The 22,641-nt window shown below is 56.5% G+C and overlaps 8 protein-coding genes across 8 annotated transcripts; 7 read left to right on the forward strand and 1 right to left on the reverse strand.

Annotated features, from left to right (window-relative positions):
• Positions 1-1,257: 1,257 nt before the first annotated feature.
• Positions 1,258-3,647, forward strand: J3D65DRAFT_403878 (uncharacterized protein). Its single transcript, XM_066795950.1, has 3 exons — positions 1,258-1,878; positions 2,000-2,065; positions 2,121-3,647. Exons 1-3 carry the CDS (start codon positions 1,582-1,584, stop codon positions 3,465-3,467), a joined length of 1,710 nt encoding a protein of 569 aa, XP_066654527.1. The 5' UTR covers positions 1,258-1,581; the 3' UTR covers positions 3,468-3,647.
• Positions 3,415-4,180, forward strand: J3D65DRAFT_627458 (uncharacterized protein). The gene is made up of 2 exons (XM_066800541.1): positions 3,415-3,664; positions 3,744-4,180. Exons 1-2 carry the CDS (start codon positions 3,565-3,567, stop codon positions 4,097-4,099), a joined length of 456 nt encoding a protein of 151 aa, XP_066654528.1. The 5' UTR covers positions 3,415-3,564; the 3' UTR covers positions 4,100-4,180.
• A 280-nt stretch (positions 4,181-4,460) lies between these two features.
• On the forward strand, positions 4,461-5,266 carry J3D65DRAFT_590617 (uncharacterized protein; the record flags this gene model as incomplete). The annotated part of the gene is made up of 3 exons (XM_066797790.1): positions 4,461-4,517; positions 4,573-5,114; positions 5,173-5,266. Exons 1-3 carry the CDS (start codon positions 4,491-4,493, stop codon positions 5,264-5,266), a joined length of 663 nt encoding a protein of 220 aa, XP_066654529.1. The 5' UTR covers positions 4,461-4,490.
• A 1,091-nt stretch (positions 5,267-6,357) lies between these two features.
• Positions 6,358-10,219, forward strand: J3D65DRAFT_646341 (sulfate transporter family-domain-containing protein; the record flags this gene model as incomplete). The annotated part of the gene is made up of 7 exons (XM_066802268.1): positions 6,358-6,631; positions 6,684-7,322; positions 7,627-7,772; positions 7,865-8,411; positions 8,464-8,663; positions 8,711-8,944; positions 8,993-10,219. The coding sequence occupies 7 exons, from the start codon at positions 6,358-6,360 to the stop codon at positions 10,217-10,219; spliced, it is 3,267 nt and encodes a 1,088-aa protein (XP_066654530.1).
• Positions 10,220-11,467: 1,248 nt separating this feature from the next.
• On the reverse strand, positions 11,468-12,853 carry J3D65DRAFT_627463 (uncharacterized protein). The gene has a single exon (XM_066800542.1). The coding sequence runs from the start codon at positions 12,527-12,529 to the stop codon at positions 11,858-11,860; it is 672 nt and encodes a 223-aa protein (XP_066654531.1). The 5' UTR covers positions 12,530-12,853; the 3' UTR covers positions 11,468-11,857.
• A 3,369-nt stretch (positions 12,854-16,222) lies between these two features.
• Positions 16,223-18,380, forward strand: J3D65DRAFT_668556 (Pleckstrin homology domain-containing protein; the record flags this gene model as incomplete). Its single annotated transcript, XM_066803126.1, has 5 exons — positions 16,223-16,518; positions 16,574-16,772; positions 16,836-17,037; positions 17,152-17,472; positions 17,524-18,380. 5 exons carry the CDS (start codon positions 16,223-16,225, stop codon positions 18,378-18,380), a joined length of 1,875 nt encoding a protein of 624 aa, XP_066654532.1.
• Positions 18,381-19,406: 1,026 nt separating this feature from the next.
• Positions 19,407-20,912, forward strand: J3D65DRAFT_403931 (uncharacterized protein). Its single transcript, XM_066795951.1, has 3 exons — positions 19,407-19,438; positions 19,619-20,498; positions 20,554-20,912. Exons 2-3 carry the CDS (start codon positions 19,851-19,853, stop codon positions 20,668-20,670), a joined length of 765 nt encoding a protein of 254 aa, XP_066654533.1. The 5' UTR covers positions 19,407-19,438; positions 19,619-19,850; the 3' UTR covers positions 20,671-20,912.
• A 1-nt stretch (position 20,913) lies between these two features.
• J3D65DRAFT_403932 (uncharacterized protein) lies at positions 20,914-22,368 on the forward strand. The gene is made up of 3 exons (XM_066795952.1): positions 20,914-21,587; positions 21,649-21,945; positions 22,019-22,368. Exons 1-3 carry the CDS (start codon positions 21,015-21,017, stop codon positions 22,118-22,120), a joined length of 972 nt encoding a protein of 323 aa, XP_066654534.1. The 5' UTR covers positions 20,914-21,014; the 3' UTR covers positions 22,121-22,368.
• The last annotated feature ends 273 nt before the right edge of the window (positions 22,369-22,641 follow it).

Below are 22,641 nucleotides of genomic sequence, written 5' to 3' on the forward strand. Positions count from 1 at the left end.
CGCCCACCTCCCCGTCACCGCTTGACGGTGCAGCGCCAATCGGCCGCTCGCATGCGCCGTCTCTCGCATCGTCCGGAAGCAACCGAACCCTGCATCAGGCAAAAACATGCCCAAGGCGCCTGCAGAGTGCCCGATGCAGCCCAGCTCTGAATTGCGAAGTGGGAAAACTCGTCGCCATCTAAAATGGATGACAGCCTTGATGCCTCTAGTACAGCCACGGCTGGCCGGTTGGAAGGGCGGCGACATGGCCCGCATCCACTGGGAGAGGCCCTCGCAGCCGTAACACTGGATCTTGTCTTAGTATCGCGGCCCTTAACACAGCTGCAGGTCCAATATGCTGCCAGGCTTAGTCACCCGCGGCGTTGGCACATCCCTGCCAGTCCCAGTGTGAGACAGTCATTCTTCAAACGGACTTGCGCCTGTGCCATTGAGTCGGAGAGGCAGCTCTAGAGCTATGCAAGTGGTGCCGCGCATACCATGGCCGCGAAACATACTGCTTTCGGTCCAACCAAGGCGCGTAGCGACTTGGCGTCGTGGTGGACAGAGACTGGTAAATTGGTAACTGGTAGATGGAATGCGAAGCCCTCGAAGCCCTGCCTGTACTACTGATATCCTACTCTGCTTGGACTTTTGGTTTGTTTGACCGTTTTCGTTCCATTTCAGGCCGTCCAAGCAACGTCTGCGCGTGGCGGGGGCCATCTCTTTCCCCTCTCTACTTCTTGAGTCCTCAAAATCTCTCGAGACTTCAATCTTGAGCTGTCTTCCCAAAGCAGCCACCAAGAGGTCATCTTGGGCTGTGGTCTTCGCCTCTACGAATCCGGTCCTCATTGGCTGTCCGTTCTCAGTTGACCAGCCTCTGATCTGATACGTATGCGGTCAACCTTGAGCCTCGCCTCCGCTACAAATAACTGCCCGGGGTACTCATCAGACTCAGACAAAGAGGAACTGCTGCCACATCTTTCGGCCAATTTGCCCCCGTTTGCTCGCCGGCGCTCCGGCTTCCGCAACAAAGAACGAGCTCTAAGACGGCGTCCACTCGCCACGCCCGGAGCCGCATCGTGCCTCTGCGAGTGATTGCTGTGGAATCTCAGTTCTCTCGCATGCTCGCCAGAGCCAACAACGCACAGTCACAGCGGGTACTTGCAACTGGTTCGTCTCAAAGAATTCCTACAGTCCACTGCTGCAACGATCCGTCAGCTACAAACCCCTTGCAGTGCAAAACTTACGGAAGAATCATTCACTGATGCGACTAGGCCAATTGATATCCACAGTACCTTGGACAGCAGTCCATCTTTGATCTAGAGACTTCTTCCAGAAGCTTTTCGCGAGAAAGATTGGCTGAACCAAGTCGAGACTGTTCATACGACCTCCGTGATTCGACTATTCAGCACGGGTATCCGACGTCATTCATCGCGAGCTTCAGAACAGTGACACAACGAAAGCCTTCGCACGCGTGGAAGGCAAAGGCACAGCAGTCGCTTGTTCTTTCAGCCTCGGCTGACTTCTCAGGAGTACACAGCCCTTTTTGGCGACTTTCTTGACGGCCATTGACGGCTTCGTACGGCACGAATTTGAAGTACCATGTTGAAAACGGAATCGATGGTCCAGCGTCATCCTCCAACACCGCCCAGCGGACCTTCTGAGCAGCACTATGACCTTCGTCAGCTGGCCCAGCAGAATGCCAACACGTCTTTCAAGCATGACTTGGACGACTCGCCGTATGGTCACTCTCAGTCATACTCCGTCTTCGGGTCTCCTGCCCCCGTAATGCACCAGCAGCACTCTGGTGACCCTTACTTGAGCCCGCAGTACGCTGTCAATCAGTATCCAGAGCCACCTCATGACCATCGCGGCGACGTGGGCCTAGGTATTTCTATTGTAAGCCACCCTTCTCTTGCAAACTGGTTACAACCCATACACTTGAACCAAGGCAACCCAACCGACAATGAGGGGAAGGTTCTACTTTGCGAGTATGCTGGCGGCTAACCGGATCTTTCAGGATGATGGCTATGGCACATCGAGTCAACCCTTCTACAACGACGGCCAGATTTACCACCAGATGCCCGTAAGTGTCTTGTAGCCTTTGAAGGGCCTGAATTTCCGCTGACACTGCGCGGCAGTATATCCCACAGGGCATGCATTCGCACACTCCGCCGACTCCAAGATCAGCAACAGCGAGCGATACTGGTCGGAGGACCAGAAGTGGAACGTCAGCGGCTCGCACTGCCTCCCCGGCCCCGAAGCCGCGTCCATCAAAGCCGAAAAAGAAGCCGGAAAACAAGACCAAGGTCAAGACGCCGAAACTCACAGCACCACTGAGTGTTTTGACTAAGGATTACGATGAAATACCTGTCAAGAACATGGAGGAGTGGGTCAATAGGTCAGAATCGGTCCGCAGAGAAGAGGTTGCAAAGCGCCACGGCTACATCACGAGGCCGATGAATTCCTTCATGCTATATCGGTCAGCATACGCCGATCGCACCAAAATCTGGTGTCTGCAGAACAACCACCAGGTCGTTTCTTCGGTTTCTGGCGAGAGCTGGCCAATGGAGCCACCGGAAGTTAGGGAACACTACAATGATTTGGCCAAGCTTGAGCGACTCAACCACCAGAAAGCGCATCCCGAATACAAGTTCTGCCCTAGCAAGTCTGCGTCGACGGCGCGCAAGCGCAAAGGCCTCCACTCCGATGACGAGGCCGTCAGTCAAGCCAGCGATGTGGAGGATCCTGACGCAGACTGGGCGCCGTCGCGCCGTGTCCGTGTTGACCGTACGAGGCGCCAACCCGCCTTTGACGACCACAGCTTCGGCCCAAACGACCATGGCATCAACAAGTCGAGCTGGGAGGCGACCAACGAAGGCCGCCCACTGCCGTTGGCCCTTGGCTCAAATGACCTTGGCCACAACCAGTACTACCAAACATCTGTGCAGCCGCATGGCGCCTCGGGCGTTGAAGATGTCCGACTACATCGCATGGAACATGCTGCGAACAACTTCCGCGCGACGGGCTACCCACAACACTTTGCGGCACACCAGCAAGCGCACATGCAACAGCAACAGCAGCTGCAGCCTCAGCACATGGTCTCGCAGTCCGTTCTTGGGCTCCCTGGCGGCGGCCAGCACCACGATCTTCTCCAAATGTCCTTTGGATCTGGGCCAGGCAACGTGGCGGGCGCACATGGTCCGCATGACCCAGCCCAGGTGGACCCCATGCTGCTGGCTTACGCCCACACAACCGAGCACTCGTTCGCGCATGACGACGGCACCGGCTTCCACCCAGGAGTATATAGTACGGAGGATGATATTGCGGGATACGTGGGAGACTCAACTGGCGCGTTGCACGCTGGAGCTAGCGGTCCAAACGGAGGTGCCAGATCGTCCGACTGGCAGGTCGACTCGGTCCTGATGCCATTGGAGTCTGGAAGTGAATTCGACAAGTGGGTGGACGAGACGACGCAAGGAAACTAACGGCAAGGATGATGTTTTCGGCCTTGAGGCGTTGGGAGTTTTGCTGTTCTTGCCAGATGCCTTGTGGAGTTTGACAGCAACGGAGGCGGCCTTTTCAATGGACGGCGTCAGGATGTGTGGAAAATCCGCGATAGAGATAACATGTGGAGAGGCTGTCTGTATACTTTTTTGGCCCGCCAGCGGTGGCGGCTGGTTGGCTTGCTTGCGTCAGTGGGTTCTTGGCTACGTTGGTCTTCTGATTCTGCTTTGGTAACCACCGACCCTCATTCTTCATACCTTGTTGTTGCTTTTCTTCTTTCTTCTCTTTCTTCTCTTGCTGTCTCTTGTACTGGTTGGCTTATATTACTGTAAAAAAAGGCATGGTGACGGGGAACGATATGGTTGAGGGCTTGGGTAGGTGGCTTCGGTGGGTTTGTAGAGTCGCGGTAGACCTAATCCATGTCCGACTTCTGAGTGTACAGGCAGTCTCCTGCGAGTCCCAACGGAGACAAATTGCAAAGTGCCAACAACAAACTGACGAGGGGGCAGCCCTTTGTATATGGCAGCTTCGAAGGAAGGAGCACGCCAGGCATGGGTCAAAGATTGGTGGCGACGACAAAGACGTCTTCCGAGACCACGACAGAGAAGATTGAAGGAAACCAACACAAGTGGCTGGAAGAACAAACACTACCCTTGTTGTTGAGGGCGTTGGCAAAAGAGGGGTCTTTGCAGTGGGTTGTACTACAGGAACATGACAAGTCGGGAAGGAGAGGCAGCGCTTTGTTTCAAAAGGTGGCAAAGGAGCAATAATTTTACACGGAATTGGGAGCACAGCGCAGTGTTTCTGCCACAGCCATCGGTGTTTAGGAAGCTTCTTGTAGGAGCCGTGGTGCTGAAGAGATGACGTCCAAATGGGGCAGGAAGATCTCGTAGGGCGATCAGGGATCTGCCGTCAGCCGTCGGGACCCACGATCCAATCCCCGGCCCCGAGGATTCGCGCCCACAGGAACGCGCCCACGACCTGACCGAACCGACACCACCACCATGTACGGCGAGTTGGGCAACAAGCTGGTGCATTTCTTCCCACGGCTCGTATCGTCCACATCCCACATCTGACGCGCCGCAGGTCCAACATGCCAAACGTACTCAGTCGCTCGCCCACCTGCCGCCCTACCAGACGGAGATTGTGCGCGCCGTGACGCGAGAGGTCCGCGAGCTCAACCAACATGTCAACGACATCATGTCCTCCATTTCCGGCTCCTTCAACCCGTCTACGGACCCTTCGACGGCGTGCGCGCTGCTCGTCGACCACCTCGCCATGCGACGCAATAAACGGTGCCTGTTGGCATATCACAGAGTGCGGTCGGACAAGCTAGAGGAAATGTGCTGGGCAGGCGTCGACGTGCTGGAGCGGCAGCAGCTCATGCAGCAGCAGCAGCAACAGCAGCAGCAGCAGCAAAGTGGCAAGGATTTGAGCGGGGAAATGGGAAACACTAGCAGCCTAAGCCCAGAGGAGGAGGAATACGTTCGGCAGTACAGCGACTTGCTAGCTGCTTACAAAGGGCAGTGGACGGACATTGACCTCACCGGCAGCTTGGAACCGCCCCGCGACTTATTCATCGACGTGCGCGTGCTGAAGGACGCGGGAGAGATCCAGACGGAATATGGGTAGGTCCACTGCTCGAGGGTGCGCAGCTTTTGGTTTGACTGACACAAATGTCTGCAGCGCCATCACGTTGACCAAGAACAGCCAGTTCTACGTGCGGCAAGGCGACGTTGAAAGGCTCATTGCCCAAGGTTACCTGCAGCGACTCGCTTGAAAGACGCCACCAAAGAGAGGCAGGGCGAATCTAGCTAGACCGCGCAGGGTAGTCCCAGCATACCAGGCCGCCCGGGACGAGGCCCCTTGACTTCACCGACTCCCGGGAGCCGGCCGACGGCAAATTAAATGCGGGCACAACACATGCAAAGGCGGGGAATGGGCAAGAGGGTCGTTTGCTTGGGGCATGGGCAGGCGTGGCAATTGGGCTGAAGGAGCAGAAGCCATGGGCGTGGGCAGAATGAAGCGGATGGCGACAATTGATAGTGTCATGGCGCAGTGCAGCGTCCAAGGGGCTGTGTGACCGGTGTGGACTGGCTGCGGTGCTGCATGTTGCACGAGGAGTGGACATGGTGTAGCAATGGACCCAAGAAGAGATCCGACGCCGTGGAACGCAGGTGCAGACAGGTGGATGAACGAGTGGCCGGCAGACGACGACCACCCAGACGACACCAAACGCTACAACATGGCCATTTCCAGGTATCAGAATGACTTTGCGCTCCTCGTCGGATCAAGCTTGTACTGATCATGCGCGTGCAGTAGGTGCGGGCGTGGCCAGTAGGCTGAGGCGGAACTTGAAGGCCGTCAACCCCGGCCCGCCTGACGTTGGCGCTGGGCTGGGCTGGGCTGGGCTGGGGGAAAACAATCCATGGCCTCTGTCCCTCGATGCGGCTCCCCTCTTGTCCTCGACGCGACCGCGACCGGCCTCTACTAAGTAATCCAACACGGCTCGACAGAAATGATGGCGCTGCCTGACAAGAAAATTCTGACGCGGTCCGCTCAAGGCACAGTACACCATGCTGCCACCATGACCCCGGCTGTGGCCCGCCCGCTGCCGTTGATCTGCCCAGCTTGAACTTGACATTTTGCCCAATCGCTCCAACCTCTGCCCACCAGACCGCCTCTGCTCCAGGACAGGAAACACGCAATAGCTTCCCATTCTTACGAGAAGCTTCACCAGACGCCTCGCCCAGCTGCTCCGCAGACGCTGCGACCCGCCAGCCTCGTTGCGCCATTTTGCCCCCCGTTCCTAGCGGGCAAGCTTTCGACGCATTGTTCTGCAGCTCCCGCCTTTGACACGAAAAACGCGCCATGCCCGGCCATGATAGCATCAGACCCAGTCCCGACCGTCCTTCGTCCTCCGCTGCCGCCGTCCAACATCAATTGCCTTTTACTAGCCCGGCCGTCGACGATGCCGACTTCTCGGCCGCCGAGACCTCCAGGACTGCAGCTGGTTCCCATCCACAGCCCATTTCGTGCCCCTCTCCCTCAAAGTCCAATTCAACTCCCGGGGGCTACCTCTCCTCGTCTTATGCGAGAACACCTGCCCGGTCCTTTCACCATCACACCTCGCATGGCCAAATAGGTACCCACCCTGGAGCCTTCGTGCTTTTCCATTACTAACAATTACGTGCTAGATACTCCCCAGTACTCCTCCTACGGCGTCCGGGGTAAAACTCAAGAGCTCTCCATGCACGCTCTGTCCCAGTCGGGCTCGTTCCGCTCCAAAAGCATCCTCGCTCGACGCCTCTCTGCCGCCGAGAGCCCCCACGGACGCGACTCCCCGGATTTCCTCCACGACAGTTTCGACCATGACGGGAGCAGAACCTCGTCTGATATACCCCCTTCTGGAATAATATCACACCAGTCCGGCACCGCTTCCCCCGAACCGGTCGGATCGTTGCCCCAGGCGAGGATCCCACGGGCTGGCAAGTCAACCACGCCGGTGAATGGACCAACAGAGCACCGTGCTGGCCAAGGCAATGGAGCCACCGAGACAACTTCTCTCTTGGCTTCGTCCAGGGCCGCTGACAGGAAGCCGTATGGGACAACTTCAGACGTCGAGTGCCAAGGCGAGTCCCGTAGCAGACGTTCGAGGTTTTGGCACAAAGCGTCGGACCGTGTCCATGACGCAGCAGAATTTCTCCAAAGAGCCAGGAACCCCAAAACCTGGAATAGGAAAGCCATTCTTCATGCGGGAGTCATTGATCCTGTCAAGAGTCTTCCCGCAGTATTTCTGGGCTTGCTACTCAATGTTCTGGATGGCCTGTCGTACGGTAAGTGCATGTCAATTTGCTCTCTCCTTTCGCTTTCGGCACTCCGAAGTCCGACAGCTTCATGCATTCTCCGCATTTCAAAGTCTGGTTATTTTTGGCCATGATTCTTTTTTCTTGCTTTCACATGCTCAGCGCGGTGGTGTACCTTGAGGACCGCTCGCAAAAGCAATTCCGCATGTCTTCTCTGGTTGCTTTCAGGGAAAGAGCTTCTTTAGAGTCTTGCAGGGTTGTCTGAACGCTCCTCGTTACCACGGCTGCGGGTCGCTCATCGTTCCAGCCAGACCAAAGTTCTAACCTTGTACAGGCATAATTCTTTTTCCGCTAGGCGAGCCAATTTTTGCGAAGCTCGGCGTCGACGGGCTGTCCATGTTTTTCGTCAGTTGCATAGTATCGCAGCTGGTCTACTCGCTGGGTGGCTCAACTTTCAAGGGAGCTGTTGGCTCCGAGATGGTACGTATACGCTCAACCCACAACATCAAAACTCGACCATAAGGATACCCCGACATGATTGATGAAGTTACTGACTGAGTTGGATTATAAAGATAGAAGTTGTCCCATTCTTTCACAAAATGACTTATGTGATCATGGGGCACATGGGACCGGCTGAACCAAATGCCATCATCGCAACCGTCGTCCTGGCTTATGCCACCAGCTCCATCATAACAGGTTTGATCTTCTTAGCGCTTGGCGTATTCAAGCTCGGAAACCTCGTCAGCTTCTTTCCTCGCAACATTTTGAACGGATGCATTGGAGGCGTTGGATTCTTCCTGTTCGTCACGGGGATCGAAGTCTCGGCTCGACTCGGGGGAAACCTCGAGTACAACCTGACAACGCTCAAAGCTCTTTTTTCGAGCGACACCGTTGGACTATGGCTGTCACCGCTTGCTTTGGCCATTACTTACATGGTCATCAAGTATTTCTACGACCATCCGGCGCTTATGCCCGCATTCATCATTCTCATTACCGCAGTCTTCCATATCGTCGTCGCAGCGGTCGATCACTTCAATCTCGACAAGGCTCGCCACGCCGGTTGGGTTTTCGAGAAACCAGAGTCGGGTGTTCCTTTTTACCATTTTTACTCCTTATACGGTAAGATCCAACTCACCTTGTGGGCAGACAGCCGATATTGATTTGTGCGCAGATTTTAGCGTTGTCGACTGGGGCGCGCTTGCAAAAACGATTCCGACAATGTTCGCCCTATCATTCTTTGGCATCATCCACGTGCCCATCAACGTCCCCGCCCTCGCCCTTTCAGCCAAGGAGGATGATGTGAGCATTAACCGTGAACTCGTAGCTCATGGCTTGTCGAATGCCCTATCGGGCTTCGTCGGATCCATCCAGGTAAGCGTTAAGATTATAGTTCACTAGACCCTGACTGACACGAGCAGAATTATCTTGTCTACGTCAACAGCGTCATGTTCATGGACCATGGGGGCAACAGTCGCGTCGCAGGCCTCTTGCTTGCTGCTGCCACGACAGGGGTCTGGATGGCCGGTCCAGGCCTCATCGGGTATGTGCCTGTCATGGTAGTTGGAACCCTGATTTTCTACCTGGGCATTGATCTGCTGAAGGAGGCTCTGTGGGACACCTTTGGCAGGTTGCGGCTGCTGGAGTACCTTACGGTAAGTGATGCCATTGGCCAACTTTGGTGCGGAAGCTGACTGGAATAGATCATCACCATCGTTCTGATCATGGGTGTCTACGACTTCGTCTGGGGCGTCCTGGCTGGTATTATGCTTGCCTGCCTCACGTATGTCGTGCAGACGTCTCAAACTCCAGTCATCCGATCAACCTACAACGGCACAATTGCGCAATCCACTGTCCGCCGGCCTCCACTTCACCGCAAGTATCTTGATGAGGTCGGTCAACAAGTCTTTGTGGCGAAGATAGCGGGCTATCTCTTCTTTGGCACCATTGTGTCGGTCGAGAACAACATCCGGAAGCTCGTGGATGAGGAGCAGTTCCGCGCGCGTCCGATCAAGTATGTCGTGCTCGATTTAGTCCACGTAATTGGCATAGATTACTCGGCTGCGGAGGTACTGGTGCGACTAAACCGCATCCTCCACCGTCGCCATGTGGAACTGGTCATCTCCAGCGTGTCGCTCAGCGATGACGTAGGTCAAGGCCTCTCAATGGTAGGCTTGTTTGCTCCTGCCGAGAGCAATGACGAGCACTGCCCTCCGCCAAAACGATTCGAGACACTCAACAAGGCCCTCGAATGGTGTGAGAACGAGCTCCTAGGGACGTTGCACGAGCGGACGCGATCGCTGGGATCGCCCAAGGAAGCCTCGCCCGTATCGATCTCCCCGCCCAAGCAGCCAAGCAACGCGCCGAACCCGTTCGACGGGGCCTTCAACTCTCCACGCCGAGCCCTCTTGCAGGAGGCTGCCGAGATGGCCCTTGGCAACCAGAAGAATGTGATCATCGACAACAACACCAACATGCTCACGCCTGACAAATGGAAGAACTTTGCTCAGCCAATCCCGTTGCTCCTCCTTACCTTCCAAGACTTGTCTGACAAGGACATTGACTTTTGGCATCGCGCAGTGCCGTACTTTACACGCCGAGAAATCCCGGCTGGCACTGTCCTGTACTCCCGCGGCGATGTACCGAATGGCTTCTACTTGGTCGAGAGCGGCAGCTTGCGTGCAGACTACATCCTCGAGCAAGGAACGTACTACGAAAGTATCCAAGCAGGCACAACGTGCGGAGAACTGCCCTTTTTCAGCGAGACTGAACGCAGCGGAACAGTTGCAGCAGAGGCTGACACTGTCGCCTGGGTCATGACACGCGAGAAGTGGCGCGAGTTGGAGAGGAAGCAGCCAGAGGTTGCGAGCGAGTTGTTGCGAATTTGCTTGAAGCTGACTTGCGAGCGGATGAACGCCATTACTTCGTAAGTCCTTGTCCCTTCTTCTTTCCCGGCCAATTGACTGCTCATTTCTCATTGCCCGCCATTCACTACCCCTTTTCATCCCTCAATATGTCGCCCCCTTGCCAAATGAGGGGTCGCATATAACCATCACTCCCCCACCCCTCATCTCAAGCCGTCTACCCGGCCCCCTGAACTGAGATTCCCTCACCACCACTCAAGCGCAAACACAAGAGATTGCCCTGGCCCACGCACTCGACATTTTCCGAAGTGGTTCGTTGTCAGAGGGGGCGAAACAAGCGGGGGTAAAAAAGACAATAAAGATTGGCTAACAAGAAATGCGCGGCGCAGGTACGTGCTCGTAACGGCGTCGTAGTGCGCGCACGACGACGATCAACCGATCGTTGGTCCTCGCGGCCGGATATGAGCATTTCCTTTTTCGTCCGTCTCCGCCGCCGCAACCCCACTGCGAACATCACCACCAGCGCTGGAATATCGACTCATCTCGAAGGCGGAAGGCCGTAGGACTGTTTTGTCGCGACGAACTCTGTCTTGCCCTAGCGCTAACCTGAATGCAATCGTCCTTCCTAGGGATCGCTCGGTGGAAGCAGCGCGGGTGTCGCCGAATGAGCGCACGGGTGCTGGCTCGACTACAGGTACCTCTTGTCGTTTACCAGATGCAAGCACGTGCGGGTTGTACAAGCCCTACAGGTATGGGAGAGAGTGCCTAAAGATGATCCTTCCTCACCATTTCGCCGCCTTCGCCTGCTCATCTCGTTGGGCAGGTGGGAGATCAACCCGGGCCGAGGTTTTTTCAGACCACGCTCGCTCTCACCAGACCCACGACGTTCGTGATGACGGTTGGGCAGCATGCAATTCCCAAGTCGTACGGCCAGCAGAGGCACAGTATCATTTCTCTTTCACGCTCGTTATGTCCATCTCCCCCCCAATCGCGCTCTGCGATATTTCCTTGTTAATATGTCAGTCGCACGGGCACATGCCCCTTCTTCGCCGCATCTAGACAAGAAAAAAAGTTTGGCAATTTTTGGTTTCTCATTAAGCTTGTCAAGATTCTTCCCGAGTGGATATTTTTTGGACTGTGGGTTCATTTTGGAGGCAAGCGGTCTTTTGGTCTATGTGAAAAGTACAGCGAGCAAGCGTCATTGTCAATGTCATTGGTCAAGGCCATGCATGTTCGTTGCATTGTGAAGCCATGCGGCTTTGATGGCATATTCGCAGCTGCGAGCCCACTATTCATTCTGCGAGGCTTTGATTCATGCTCTTTGCTCATTCGTTTTACTTCATCCACGTCGTCCTCTGCTCACATATGTCCTGTGGGGGGAGAGACAAAAAGTAGCTATTTTGCTATTTTGCTTATCCAGTATGACTTTGTTACCTTGACCATTTGCGTACAGCCTTGAAAAAACATGGACGAGATTGCAAGACGACGAGGCGGAAAGGCCAGGCCCTTCGTAATGCGACGATGGTGCATCTTCATCATCTCCAGCCACCAGCCCGCCAGCCCACCACGACCCACGCAGACTACATACACTGCGCAGGCTACGCATGCAGAGCGGACACTAGCCCAACCCAACCAGCCCGCCAGCCCGCCAGCCCGCCAGCCATCTTCCGTCAAACTACAAGTGTACATACACACACACGGCACCTAGCCGACTAGCTTCAACTCTCCCACCCACCACCGCACCCACCTGATACATGATGCTGCAATCCTACATGTACGATGCGCAGATACTACCGTTGCCACGAGATGATCAGACCAGCAGGCAAGGCGAGCTAGCCCGGGCGGCCGGCCGACAGTGTGGAGGAGCGAATTGGGCGCCAAGGGCCTGCCAACGCGCGCTTGGGTGGGCGATGCCGTTCGTTTCCCGCGTCTCCATGCACACACCCTCTTACCTGGTGCATCTGCACAGCGCAGAGGTGGATGGGTGGGTCGTGGGTGGCGAGGATAAGGCATGGTGGTGGTGGGAAATCGTGGGAGACACACAAGTCGGAATAAGATATCGACGACATGTCCAAGCTGCCTCCAAGAAGGGACATGGAATTGCAGGGGGGACGGTCGAGGGATTTTGTATGTGTGCCAGGGCAACTTGCTGCCGATACCTCGGAGGAACGGCAAACAAGCAAGCAAGAACTGAGCCACGATCTTGTTCGCCTCTTCTCCCTCACGTGTCCAGTTGCCACAATGGCTACTGGTAAGTTGACTGGTAGTAAGTTTACCCCACACGTACCCACTCACAACCCACTCGCCGTCTCCTGCGCTGCTGGACGCTTGGTCGGTGCATGCGGAGGTGGAGCGGGTAGGCATGGATGCATCCATGCATGCATGTCACTACGCATTCTCTCTACATACGTCTGCCAGTATTGGACCCACTTTGCGGGAGCGAGAGACCGAGGCAATCGGAGGTGAGAGAAGGCGCATGTTTGCCACGAGATGCCTGTTGATGGAAAGTTGCGAATGACTAAAGTGATTGGTGAGGTGGTTAGATGGTTACATGCCGGCAGACATGGGGCCAGGACATGTATTTCCCTTTTAAAAAAGGGACGCCAAACAGCTTAGCCCTCAAGTACGTCGACCAAGAACGTCTCTCCGTGAAATCGGGCGATGATGTCGGGAAGTGGCAAACATGCATGCAGATTCCGGTACTCTAGTAGGAAGACACGAGAAGACCCTCGCTCCCATTTCTGGTAGGCTAGAGAGCTGAGCTGACGTTGATACGGACCCAGATCCTCAGTTCAATCGAGAGCCACGCGACTCTCTGTACCACGCTTACGACGTCGAATAAGCTATTCCCAAAAAGGATTGCGCCAGGGTACGTCCTACCGAGAACGGCCAAGTAGTGCCTCAGCCACCACAAAAGTAGCACCAGACGTCCCCTCTTCCCATCCATCGCTCCCCCGCATGTACTACTGTAGCAACTAGCCAGCCAGTCAGGCAGCCGACGGCACTAGCCGGCCGACGACCGGCCGTTTCGACGTCAACCAACGTTTTGCCCTGCGCTTCGCAGCGTTGTGCTGCTGACAGGGCGCGGGAGCACGATACCGGCGGGCGCCGCGCCGCGCTGCGCTGCGCTGCGATGCGATGCCATGCCATGCCATGCGGGTTCACCGGTCCGAGGAAGGATGGCGCTGACGATGACGGGATCCACTGAACGGATGGGAAAAGATGGTCATGGGGCTCCCTAGCCCTTTGCGCAAGCAGGTGAAAGAATGGTGAAGAAGGCGGCGGCGGGCGGGGGACTGAGCATCATCACACCGACGAGGCGAGAGATCAGCAGCCTGACTGCCTGCCCGCCACCCACACGAGGCGGCGGCGGCGGTCGATTAAGACAAGGGACGGACGATGACGGGGAGAGGCAGCTGATGCTAAGAGATTTTTGTTTTCTTTTTTTGTTCACGGTTCTGTTTTGCCTGTCAAGCAACCGGATAACGCTGCGCGCGGGCGCGGATGCTAAGGTAACGTCGTCAGGTGCTAAGCGGAATTCGGCAAGCAAGGTTGCAGAGTTCTCGGCTTTGACTATTTTCAAGTATGCTTGGCCCTGATTTGATATGTGTGGCGCAGCGCAAGACGGCTGTTCTGAAACATATGGAAGAGGGAAGAGTGGTTTGTCCGATCAGGGCGGCGGAGGTGGGTGGTGACTGGTGAGTAGCGAATGAGTAGCATGGTTCGCTAGCGACAGCAATCCAGATGGTCTGACTGTCGCGATGGAAAAGTCTTCGTAGTGGGGTACTCGACAAAGATAAGCGCCTTGTGAGGTAGGTGGCTTGATGCTGCGATTCTTGGTGCTAGTCACGTTGTAGGCTGAGGCTGTCTTTTTTTTTTTGCTTCTCGTTCCAATCATGCTCGTCATGGGTAGGTACGGTACGTATAAACTGACAGCGATAGCCTTTGCGACTGCTCTCATGGCCTCGGTATCGAATCTGATTTGACGCCATGGTCGCCCAATCGCGGAGCGACAGGGATACGACGGCTCTTATCAGTCCAACAAGAAGCAGCAGCGTAGGCGGTGGTCATGGAACAAGTCGACTTGGTCATGATCATCATCGTCAAGTCGCCGAAAGCGCCGCTAAAATCCCAGCAGATCGATCGCCGACGGACGGCAGAATGATTTGAAGAAGAAGAAAAATAAAAAAGTGATGGCTCAGCAGAAGCAAAGAACTGACCGTTTCAAGTTCTGAACGATGAGGTCTCACATGAAGATGGATACGTAAAATGGCGTCGAGAGGAGACGGGGAGAGAGGATGAATGTCTGGTCATCTCCCAGCCAACTCTAACAGACATGGCCTGGGGCGGGATGCAATAGTCTTGATGAGCAATTTCAGAAACTCGACCCCACCCGGTGCCCCGAGTTTGGGCGGGAGGAATATTGGCCATGAGGGACACGGCGTGTGCGAGATTCGCCAGATTTATCGTTGGCCATGACTGGAGCCGTCAGCCGCGCGGGAGATTGGGGTAGCGCGGAACTTGGCAGGTGGTGGCCAAGATGTCGACGGCGGGAGAGGGAGAGGGAGAGGGAGAGGGAGTGGGAAGCAGGGGTTACGGACGGAAGAGTTTGTCATTTGCACGGCAAGATTGCGAGAGGGGTGAAAGGGAGATTCAGGGGGTGAAGAACAATCTCGAGGCCTGAGAGACCCCTTCTCTCGTGGCTTCTGGCAGGGCAGTCGTCAGCGGAAGCGTACAGCCCATGGCCTGGCGCTACGGTAGGGCATCCGAGTCTCGGTCATTAGCGTTTGGAGCATTTTGGAGGCTCGGCGGCTGCGCGTGGCTTGGGCGGAGGCACAGGAATTCTGGCGGACCCTTTTGGGCGGGAAAAGGAGAGCGGCGGTGGAGCCAGGGGATCGCCCAATGATGTGCAGCCGAGTCGACGAGCGGGCCACGAGATGATGCCCTGCGGTGGTGCTGAAAGAACTTCACGTGATGGGCGGATGCAGCTGAGGGGCCTGGCCTGAACCAAGGTGCAGTGCAGGTGGCAGCGGTGGACGTTTTCGTCTCATGGGTCCTCAACGGCAGGGCGGCGTTGCGCAACGTGGTGGGCTGCATTGGTGTTTGTGTTGCAGGCGGGCGACATGTCTGGGATACATAGGAGTGAGTTAGAGGGACAGGTTCAGAGCGTGGCTTTCAGCATTCCCAACGCTTCCACGGTTGAGCAGGCTTGGGCTTGGGCTTGGTGGTGGTGGAGGTGAGGGACGGACGGGAGTGGGAGGAGTGGGAGTGTAGTGGATGCAGGCCCGGGCAGGGGGGGGGCTGGCACTGACATATTGGTGACAGGGTCGCGCCGGCGCCAACGACTGATCGACTGCAACCTGCAATTTCGCCCGCTCCACTAGCGCCCAGCCCAGCCCGGCCCAGCTCTGTTCACTTTGCGACGACGAGCAGTCAGTCCATGGTCAAGGTTGTGGTGGTGGTGGTGGTGGTGGTGGTGGTGGTTGCGCTCGTCGACGGCGAGCTGGGCGGGACTTTGTCGTCGCCGTCGCGGGCAGCTGGGCGTGTAGGTACTGCAGCATGCTGCTATCGCAAGACGACCTGACCTGACGGCATCGGATGGCGTCCCTCAGGTCATGCGACCCTTTTTCGTACGGTACGGTATGGTACGGTACGGCGCGTTCTGTATTCTCTGGCCTGGTGGGCTGGTGCATGAATGTTATGACGATTCACGTTGATTGCTGGATTCAGAGTCGAGCCCAGATCAAGCCCTAGCGCCTAGCGCCCAGACCAAATCGCTTCCCTCCCCTACTTTTGCTCGCTTGCCCTCGTCCTCGTCCTCTTATCCCGCCATCCCTCCCCTTCTTCTTCCCTCTTCTCGCTCTCTCCATCCAACAATCTGCCATCAACAGGCTCCGTTGTTGCTTCGACCCGTGATACCCCATATACCCACGTCTTTGTTTTCCTTCACTCCCCCCAAAGCCAAGCCAGCTTTCTTCCGTTCTCTTCCTCCGTCGCGCCTTCTCAACCCGACCCTTAATTTTTCCAAAACACTCCCACACCACCACATCCACACAACAACTCCAAAAAATGTCTGACTCCAAGCCTCTCGACACTCCGGCCACTGAGCCTGTTGCCGTTGCTCCCGTTAGCGACGCTGCTGCTCCCACCACCACCGAGGCCGCTCCTGTTGCCGACGTTCCCGCCACCGACGCGCCCGCTGCCACGACCGAAACTCCTGCCGCCGCCGCCGATTCTGCTGCTCCCGCCGCCGACGAGACCACCGCTCTGCCCGTCGAGGAGAAGAAGGGCGAGGACGAGGTCAAGATCACCGCCGAGCCCATCTACTCCGGCTCGCTGGGCTACAAGGCTCCTGGTCTTCTCAAGTATGTCTTCTTCCTACTTTCACGCCACAATGTACTTACTAACGCGTCGCGACAGGAGCCTGACCTACTCCAAGAAGTTCTTTTGGTTCGGCGAGGAGCCCGTGACCAAGGACAGCCTTTCCGCCTACCTCCGTGGTGAGAAGGCCGAGGTTGGCCACTCTACCGCTGCTTGGGCGAGCAAGACTGGCAAGGGTATTCTCTTCTTCGCCAAGAACGCTGAGCAAAAGGCCAACCCGGCTGGCGCTTTGAAGCTGGTACGTCTACAACTCTTTCGCCACCCACAAGTGCGCGCGCGCGTGTGCTAACATCCTTTCCAGGCCGACGCCTCCGATGTTACCAAGGAGGGCAACGTTGCCTTTTTCTTCAAGTTCCACGGCCACAAGCACCAGTTCGAGGCCTCGAGCCAGGCCGAGCGCGACGGCTGGATCGTCTCCATCGAGAAGGGCATCGAGGAGGCCAAGGTCGCCAGCGAGGAGGTCACCAGCAGCGAAGAGTACAAGGCGACCATTGAGGCTCTCGGTAAGTCGTGTTTACCCGCCAAGCGTAGACGCACGGATGTCTATGCGCCTGCATCTCGCTTGCTCCCGCTCCAGGCTCCATGTTCCAAAGTGGATCAGGCTAACACTCGCTTAGCCAAACCCGCCACCGCCACTACCGGTAAGGCTGATGAGAGCGCTCCCAAGAAGAGCACCGAGGTCAAGCCTACTGAGGGTGCTGAGCGCCCCTCGTCCACCAGTAGCTCCGACGAGAACGCCGAGGGCAAGAAGACCGCCAAGAAGAACAAGAGCCGCTCTGTTTCTCGTAAGAGGGCGTCCGTCTTTGGTCTCCTCGGAAAGAAGGACGACAAGAAGGAGGTGAAGAAGGAGGAGGAGTCCAAGGAGGTGGCCAAGGAAGAGGCCAAGGAGGAGCAGAAGGCTGAGGCTGAGGCCGCTCCTACGACTGAGGGAGCTGCTGGTATGCCGCACAAAGCTGTCTCTAGTCGATCAATTGCTAATGCATCAACAGTCGAGCCCGTTGCTGAGACTGCCGCCGACGAGGCGAAGCCCGCCGAGGAGGTCAAGCCGGTCGAGGGCGAGGCCGCTGCCGTTGCCGCTGAGCCCGAGGTCAAGCCTACTCCCACTCCCAAGGCCAACAAGCGCACCTCCATCTTTGGCAACTTCTTCGAGAAGGTTCGCAGCCCCGCTGCTGAGAAGAAGGAGTCCGAGGTCGCCCCCACTGTCCCGCCCAAGGACAACGAGGTCGTTGCCGCTCCCGCCGAGGAGACCGCTGTCGCCACCGACGCTGCGGAGCCCACTGTTGCCGCCACCGAGCCCGCCACCACTGAGGCTGCTGAGCCCAAGCCGGTCACTACTCCTACTCCTGCCAAGGAGAAGGCTGGTTTCTTCAGCAAGTTTGGCAAGAAGAAGGAGGTCGAATCTCCTGCTGCTGAGACCCCTGCTGTCGTCGAGGCCAAGCCTGAAGAGGCTACTACCCCTGCTGTCGATGGCGAGGCCGCTGCCGCTCCCGCCCCCAAGGCCACCCCTGAGCCCATCAACAAGGAGAAGCGCCGCACTTCCTTCTTCGGCAACTTTGGCGCCAAGGGCGGCGAGGCTGATGGCGAGAAGAAGAAGGGTCTCGGTGGTCTGTTCCGCAACCCCAGCAAGGCCGTCAAGTCCAACAAGGACAAGGAGGCTGCCCCCACCAAGGTTGAGGAGGAGCCCGAGACCAAGGCCGAAGAGGCCAAGGCTGAAGACAAGGTCGAGGAGCCCAAGGCTGAGGAGAACACCACCGAGGAGAGCAAGCCCACCATTGGTGACGTCGTCCCCGAGGCTGTGCAGGCCAACGAGAACCAGGCCACGCCCACCGTCCAGGCCACGGCCTAAGGTGTGGTGGACGTCTCCCGTCGACGACTGTCATGATGCAATGACGGAAAAGCCTGGCCGCAACTCGCTGTTTGTTGGTTAAGCTATTCTGCGATCACAGGCGCCGTTCTTCCTCGAAGCTTCAAAATTTTTCCTAGCACAAAAAATACCCACTTTCCACATCCTCTTCTCACTCGCGTCTTTCATTACAAGGGGTCAGCCGTTTTCCTTGCATCTGCGGCTCATTGGCGGTCTTTCGTTCCTATCCGTCTAGATTGATACCACCATTGCGCTGCTGAGCTGTCTGGGTTTTCTTTGACGTTTTTCCTTTTTTGCTTTTAGGTTGCGTTGCTCTGGGTTTGAGGCAACTGCGTATACCCCCCTTGATACCCTGCGTACTAGCCTTATCGGGACATGTACAAGTGGCCGCTAGGGCACCGACACTCGTAATATCTAATACAACATCGTCGTTGATAATTTGCACGTTTGCAAAGTGAGGGCGAGGTGAATCATGACCGGTGAAACACGTAGATGAAAACGTGCCGTTGTTTGGCGATGTCTGCCAAGTCGAACGACACGAAACACCGGATTTGCTATGTCCAGAATGGCATGCGAGAGGAGAGCAAATGTCATGGCAAAAGTAGGATTCAAACAAGGTGTACTTGGCATCCACAAACGGCTGCAGCCAAGCGGGAGGTGCAGATACGGCCTGGACCCCGATTGCTCATGGATCGAACGGCCCATGGCTGGGGCGAAACGCGAACGAGCGAGCTGGCGGAATAAAGACCTCATCTCTGTCTGTCCACCTGACCTCGACCAAACGCTAAAAAATTGAAAAAATCATCATTGCCGACTGTGCAGCCTGCAAGTGGCCGGCTCATCGACGCTACATGCGCTTTGGTGGATAGCACCATTGCACTCTACTATTTCGGCTCGCGCTACCAGCCCAAGTCCCAGGCTAGCTTGCCACGACCGTTGGATGTCGCTCGCTACCTTACTCAACAGCTTGCTGATACGCTTGCTCATCTGATTTTCAACCTGATCAAGCTTGTTGCATCTTATGGAGAGCGACGACCATGGTGAGTGCGACGTGTGGAATCGATGGACTTTTTGCTTTCGCAATGCATACCGCAGCGCAGCTCCCCTGACCGACGTCATTCCTGTCCATGTTTCGACTCGCAACGTTTTCTGCGCCCTTTCCTTGGGTGTGCAGACGGTCGTTGTCTCATTTCGCAGCGCAATGTACTGACAGAACACAGGGCTCTTGCTGTTCATCCACGCGCTCCCATGGCGTCGCATCCTCCTTGTCCACGTCGCAGAACCACGTAGCGGCCGACTCATCGCGCGCTCACATCAATAACCCAAGCACAGCACCGCAGCCGCATTCCACCCAGTCGTTCTTCTCGGCCACCGAATCCATCGGCACCACTCCGCGAGCGTCGCATTCTCGGCCTCCGCCAGCGGCAGCAGCGTCGCGACGCAGCGCCGACAATGCCAACAAGGCGGCCCACGGCAGCAACGCGGCGCCAGCGTCGTCGTCGGCGCGAAGCAGGGGGGGGTCGCGGCAAAAAGGACAGCAGACCTAACAAGCCGCTGGCGGCGCTGGACAGAAAGCGACGCTGCAAGAAGCCGGTGCTCGAGGGCAGCGTGGCGGCGACGCCGGGGATGCCGCTGACACGGGCGCGGCTCGAGACGGAGCGCAGGGCGTTTTGGGACACGCGGGTGACGGGGCGGCCGGAGATGTGGGGCGCGGTGCGATTGGTGGTCGAAATGGTGCAGCAGGGAGACGTCAAGGGAGCTCAGGGCGTGCTGGATGCTTCCGGAGGGACATGTCCGACGGGCCAGCTGTGGAAGGGAATCTACGATGAGTTGGGCAACGAGTACAGCGTGCCCGAGTGGGTTGTCATCGAGCCTGCGGGCATTGTGGCGGACGACACAAGAGACGACGACGACGAAGAAGAAGAAGAAGAACGAGAGAGCGAAGACATGACTGGTGCGGAGGAGAAGGGAAAGGGCAAGATGGGGGACATGGTCAAGATCAAGGCTCGTCTCAGTGACAGAGGGACAGATGTGGTGGTGAAGGCGGGCTTGGATGAGAGTGTGCGGACCGTCATTGCGAGAATGGTACAAGCGGCCGAGGTGAGTTCATGTCGAGGCTGGCGTGACGAGGGCGTTGCTGACGGATTCGATGTAGTTGCCAACGTCTTGTCGGGTGCGCTTGGCATACATGGGCAGGATGCTGCGCGAAAACGAAAGCCTGGAGGCACAGGGGTACAGCGAAGGGCACATAGTCAGTGCGTTTGTTTTCTAGGGCGTCGATCAGGTCGGGACTCGGGCATCATGTTCAATGTTTTGGTGTTTTGGTGTTGAGATGCAACCAACCAATGACGGACGGGACGGGATCTGATGTCACGCGCAATAGTTCCGCCGGCCGCCGACGTGTCTGCCCGCCAGGCGCTACTCCCAAGACGGCTAGCAGTAACTAGCTCCAAACATGTCAAGCGCCTGCTCTCCAACACGACCTGATCACGACTGCCAGCCCACAACAACCTTCCCTCCAAACCCGCCCGCCCCCCCCCCCCCGCCGGCGCTCCATCTCTGTCCTGTCCCACGTCACCCACAGCTTCAATTGCTTCCGTCGCGTCAACCACCGCAATGCTCGCTCGCACCGCCCTGGCCCGCCTGCGCGCGCAAGCTCCCCGGAGCTCAGCACGCGACGTCGCACACATTTCGCGCCAGCTTGCCCACACATACCTGACGTCCACCACCGCCACGACCCAATTGGCCACCGCCCCGGCTGTCAAGACCTTCCGCTCCTACGCCACTGCCACCAAGACCAAGCCCAAGCCCAAGTCGACTACCAAAAAGGTCCCTGCCAAGAAGACTGCCACTAGAAAGACTGCTGCCAAGAAGAAGCCTGTCAAGAAGGCCGTCAAGAAGCCTGTCAAGAAGACTGCCGCCAAGAAGCCCATCAAGAAGGCTGCTCCCAAGAGGAAGCCTTTGACTGAAAGGCAAAAGCTTCTGAAGGAAAAGGCCAAGGTCAGGGAGAACATTGCCCAGTTGAAGGTCGCCGCCCTCGAAGAGCCCAAGAAGCTTCCCGCCAATGGATGGGCCATTTATCTCGGCGAATTCTACAACAACCTGCCGCAGGGACATGGCGAAAAAGTGACCGAGGTTTTGAAGAAGGCCTCTACCGAGTTCAAGACCTTGCCCTCTTCTGAGCTTGAGGTGTGTTTGCAACTTTCCATGTCCCCAGCAAAAGCCCTGCCGCTGACGTAAAATCACACAGCGCCTCCAAAAACAGGCCGCCGACAACGTTAAGCGCAACAACGAAGCCTACAAGAAATTTGTCAACTCGTACACGCCACAGCAAATTTACGAGGCCAACAAGGCGCGCGTCACGCTCAAGAAGAAGCTTGCCGCCTACAAGAAGAACAAGCTCCAAGATGATCGTCTTGTCAAGGCCCCCAGGGGCCCCTTCGTGTACTTTTTCCTGGAAAAGAGGGGTTCTGTGGAAGGATCTCCCTCAGAGAAGGCTAAGCAGGCAGGACAGGAGTGGAGGGCCCTGTCTGCTGCTCAGAAGCAGGTTCGTATTTCCCTGTCCAATGCGCTGTCGGTTTGGATGGTAAAGCTAACTGCATTGTTTGTACCTTATGCAGAAGTACGAAGACATCGCCCGTCAAGATACGCAGCGCTACATCAAGCAGTACAAGAGTCTCTACGGCGAGGAGCCCCAAGTGGCCAAGAAGGCCGTTCAGTAGATCTGCCTCGAGCCTCCTGGATAGCAGGCGCCGTCCTTTTGCTTTTCGCAGACTTTCCTAGCCGTCCTTTTGCTTTTCGCAGACTTTCCCTCTCACTCGCGTCGAGGATACCAGTTCCAGTTTTGCAGATAGGTTTCAGCACAAGCCAAGCGGAGTGGTATTGTATGATGGATGAGTTTTGGAAGTAGTCAGTCAGGTTGGGGAGTCTGAGCCCCTGATCTGTCGCCGTCGTTGTGTACGATGTTTTCTTGCGAGTAACGAAATGCTCCCTTTTCTGCGTCGTCTCTTCCCTTTGGCCGTGATGATTGTCGTTGATCGCTTGCGTTGAGAGAAGCCTTTCTTTTTTTTCCTCCGTTTTTTTGTACGACGCGCTGTGCAGCCGCCACACCTTAAGAGCGATGATCTTGTTTCACACAACGCACAAAAAGAAAAGATGACAATGAATTTTTTTTCTTCCTTTTTCTCCTATTCGAATCACGGCTTCTTGTACCCCCCCTACGACCACCACCATGACAATGGAC

This window comes from Phyllosticta citribraziliensis, assembly GCF_038025025.1.
Source record: "Phyllosticta citribraziliensis strain CPC 17464 chromosome Unknown J3D65scaffold_7, whole genome shotgun sequence".
NCBI lineage: Eukaryota > Fungi > Ascomycota > Dothideomycetes > Botryosphaeriales > Phyllostictaceae > Phyllosticta > Phyllosticta citribraziliensis.

Excerpts from the sequence above, each read along its gene's own strand:
- J3D65DRAFT_403878 (XM_066795950.1), top strand. The coding sequence starts at position 1,582 with ATGTTGAAAACGGAATCGATGGTCCAGCGTCATCCTCCAACACCGCCC. Across the intron at positions 1,879-1,999 it reads TGGGCCTAGGTATTTCTATT|GATGATGGCTATGGCACATC; the intron begins GTAAGCCACCCT and ends CGGATCTTTCAG. Across the intron at positions 2,066-2,120 it reads AGATTTACCACCAGATGCCC|TATATCCCACAGGGCATGCA; the intron begins GTAAGTGTCTTG and ends ACTGCGCGGCAG.
- J3D65DRAFT_627458 (XM_066800541.1), top strand. The coding sequence starts at position 3,565 with ATGGACGGCGTCAGGATGTGTGGAAAATCCGCGATAGAGATAACATGT. Across the intron at positions 3,665-3,743 it reads CAGCGGTGGCGGCTGGTTGG|CTTGTTGTTGCTTTTCTTCT; the intron begins CTTGCTTGCGTC and ends CATTCTTCATAC.
- J3D65DRAFT_627463 (XM_066800542.1), bottom strand. The coding sequence starts at position 12,529 with ATGGATGCATCCATGCCTACCCGCTCCACCTCCGCATGCACCGACCAA.
- J3D65DRAFT_403931 (XM_066795951.1), top strand. The coding sequence starts at position 19,851 with ATGCCAACAAGGCGGCCCACGGCAGCAACGCGGCGCCAGCGTCGTCGT. Across the intron at positions 20,499-20,553 it reads GAATGGTACAAGCGGCCGAG|TTGCCAACGTCTTGTCGGGT; the intron begins GTGAGTTCATGT and ends GATTCGATGTAG.
- J3D65DRAFT_403932 (XM_066795952.1), top strand. The coding sequence starts at position 21,015 with ATGCTCGCTCGCACCGCCCTGGCCCGCCTGCGCGCGCAAGCTCCCCGG. Across the intron at positions 21,588-21,648 it reads TGCCCTCTTCTGAGCTTGAG|CGCCTCCAAAAACAGGCCGC; the intron begins GTGTGTTTGCAA and ends AAAATCACACAG. Across the intron at positions 21,946-22,018 it reads TGTCTGCTGCTCAGAAGCAG|AAGTACGAAGACATCGCCCG; the intron begins GTTCGTATTTCC and ends TACCTTATGCAG.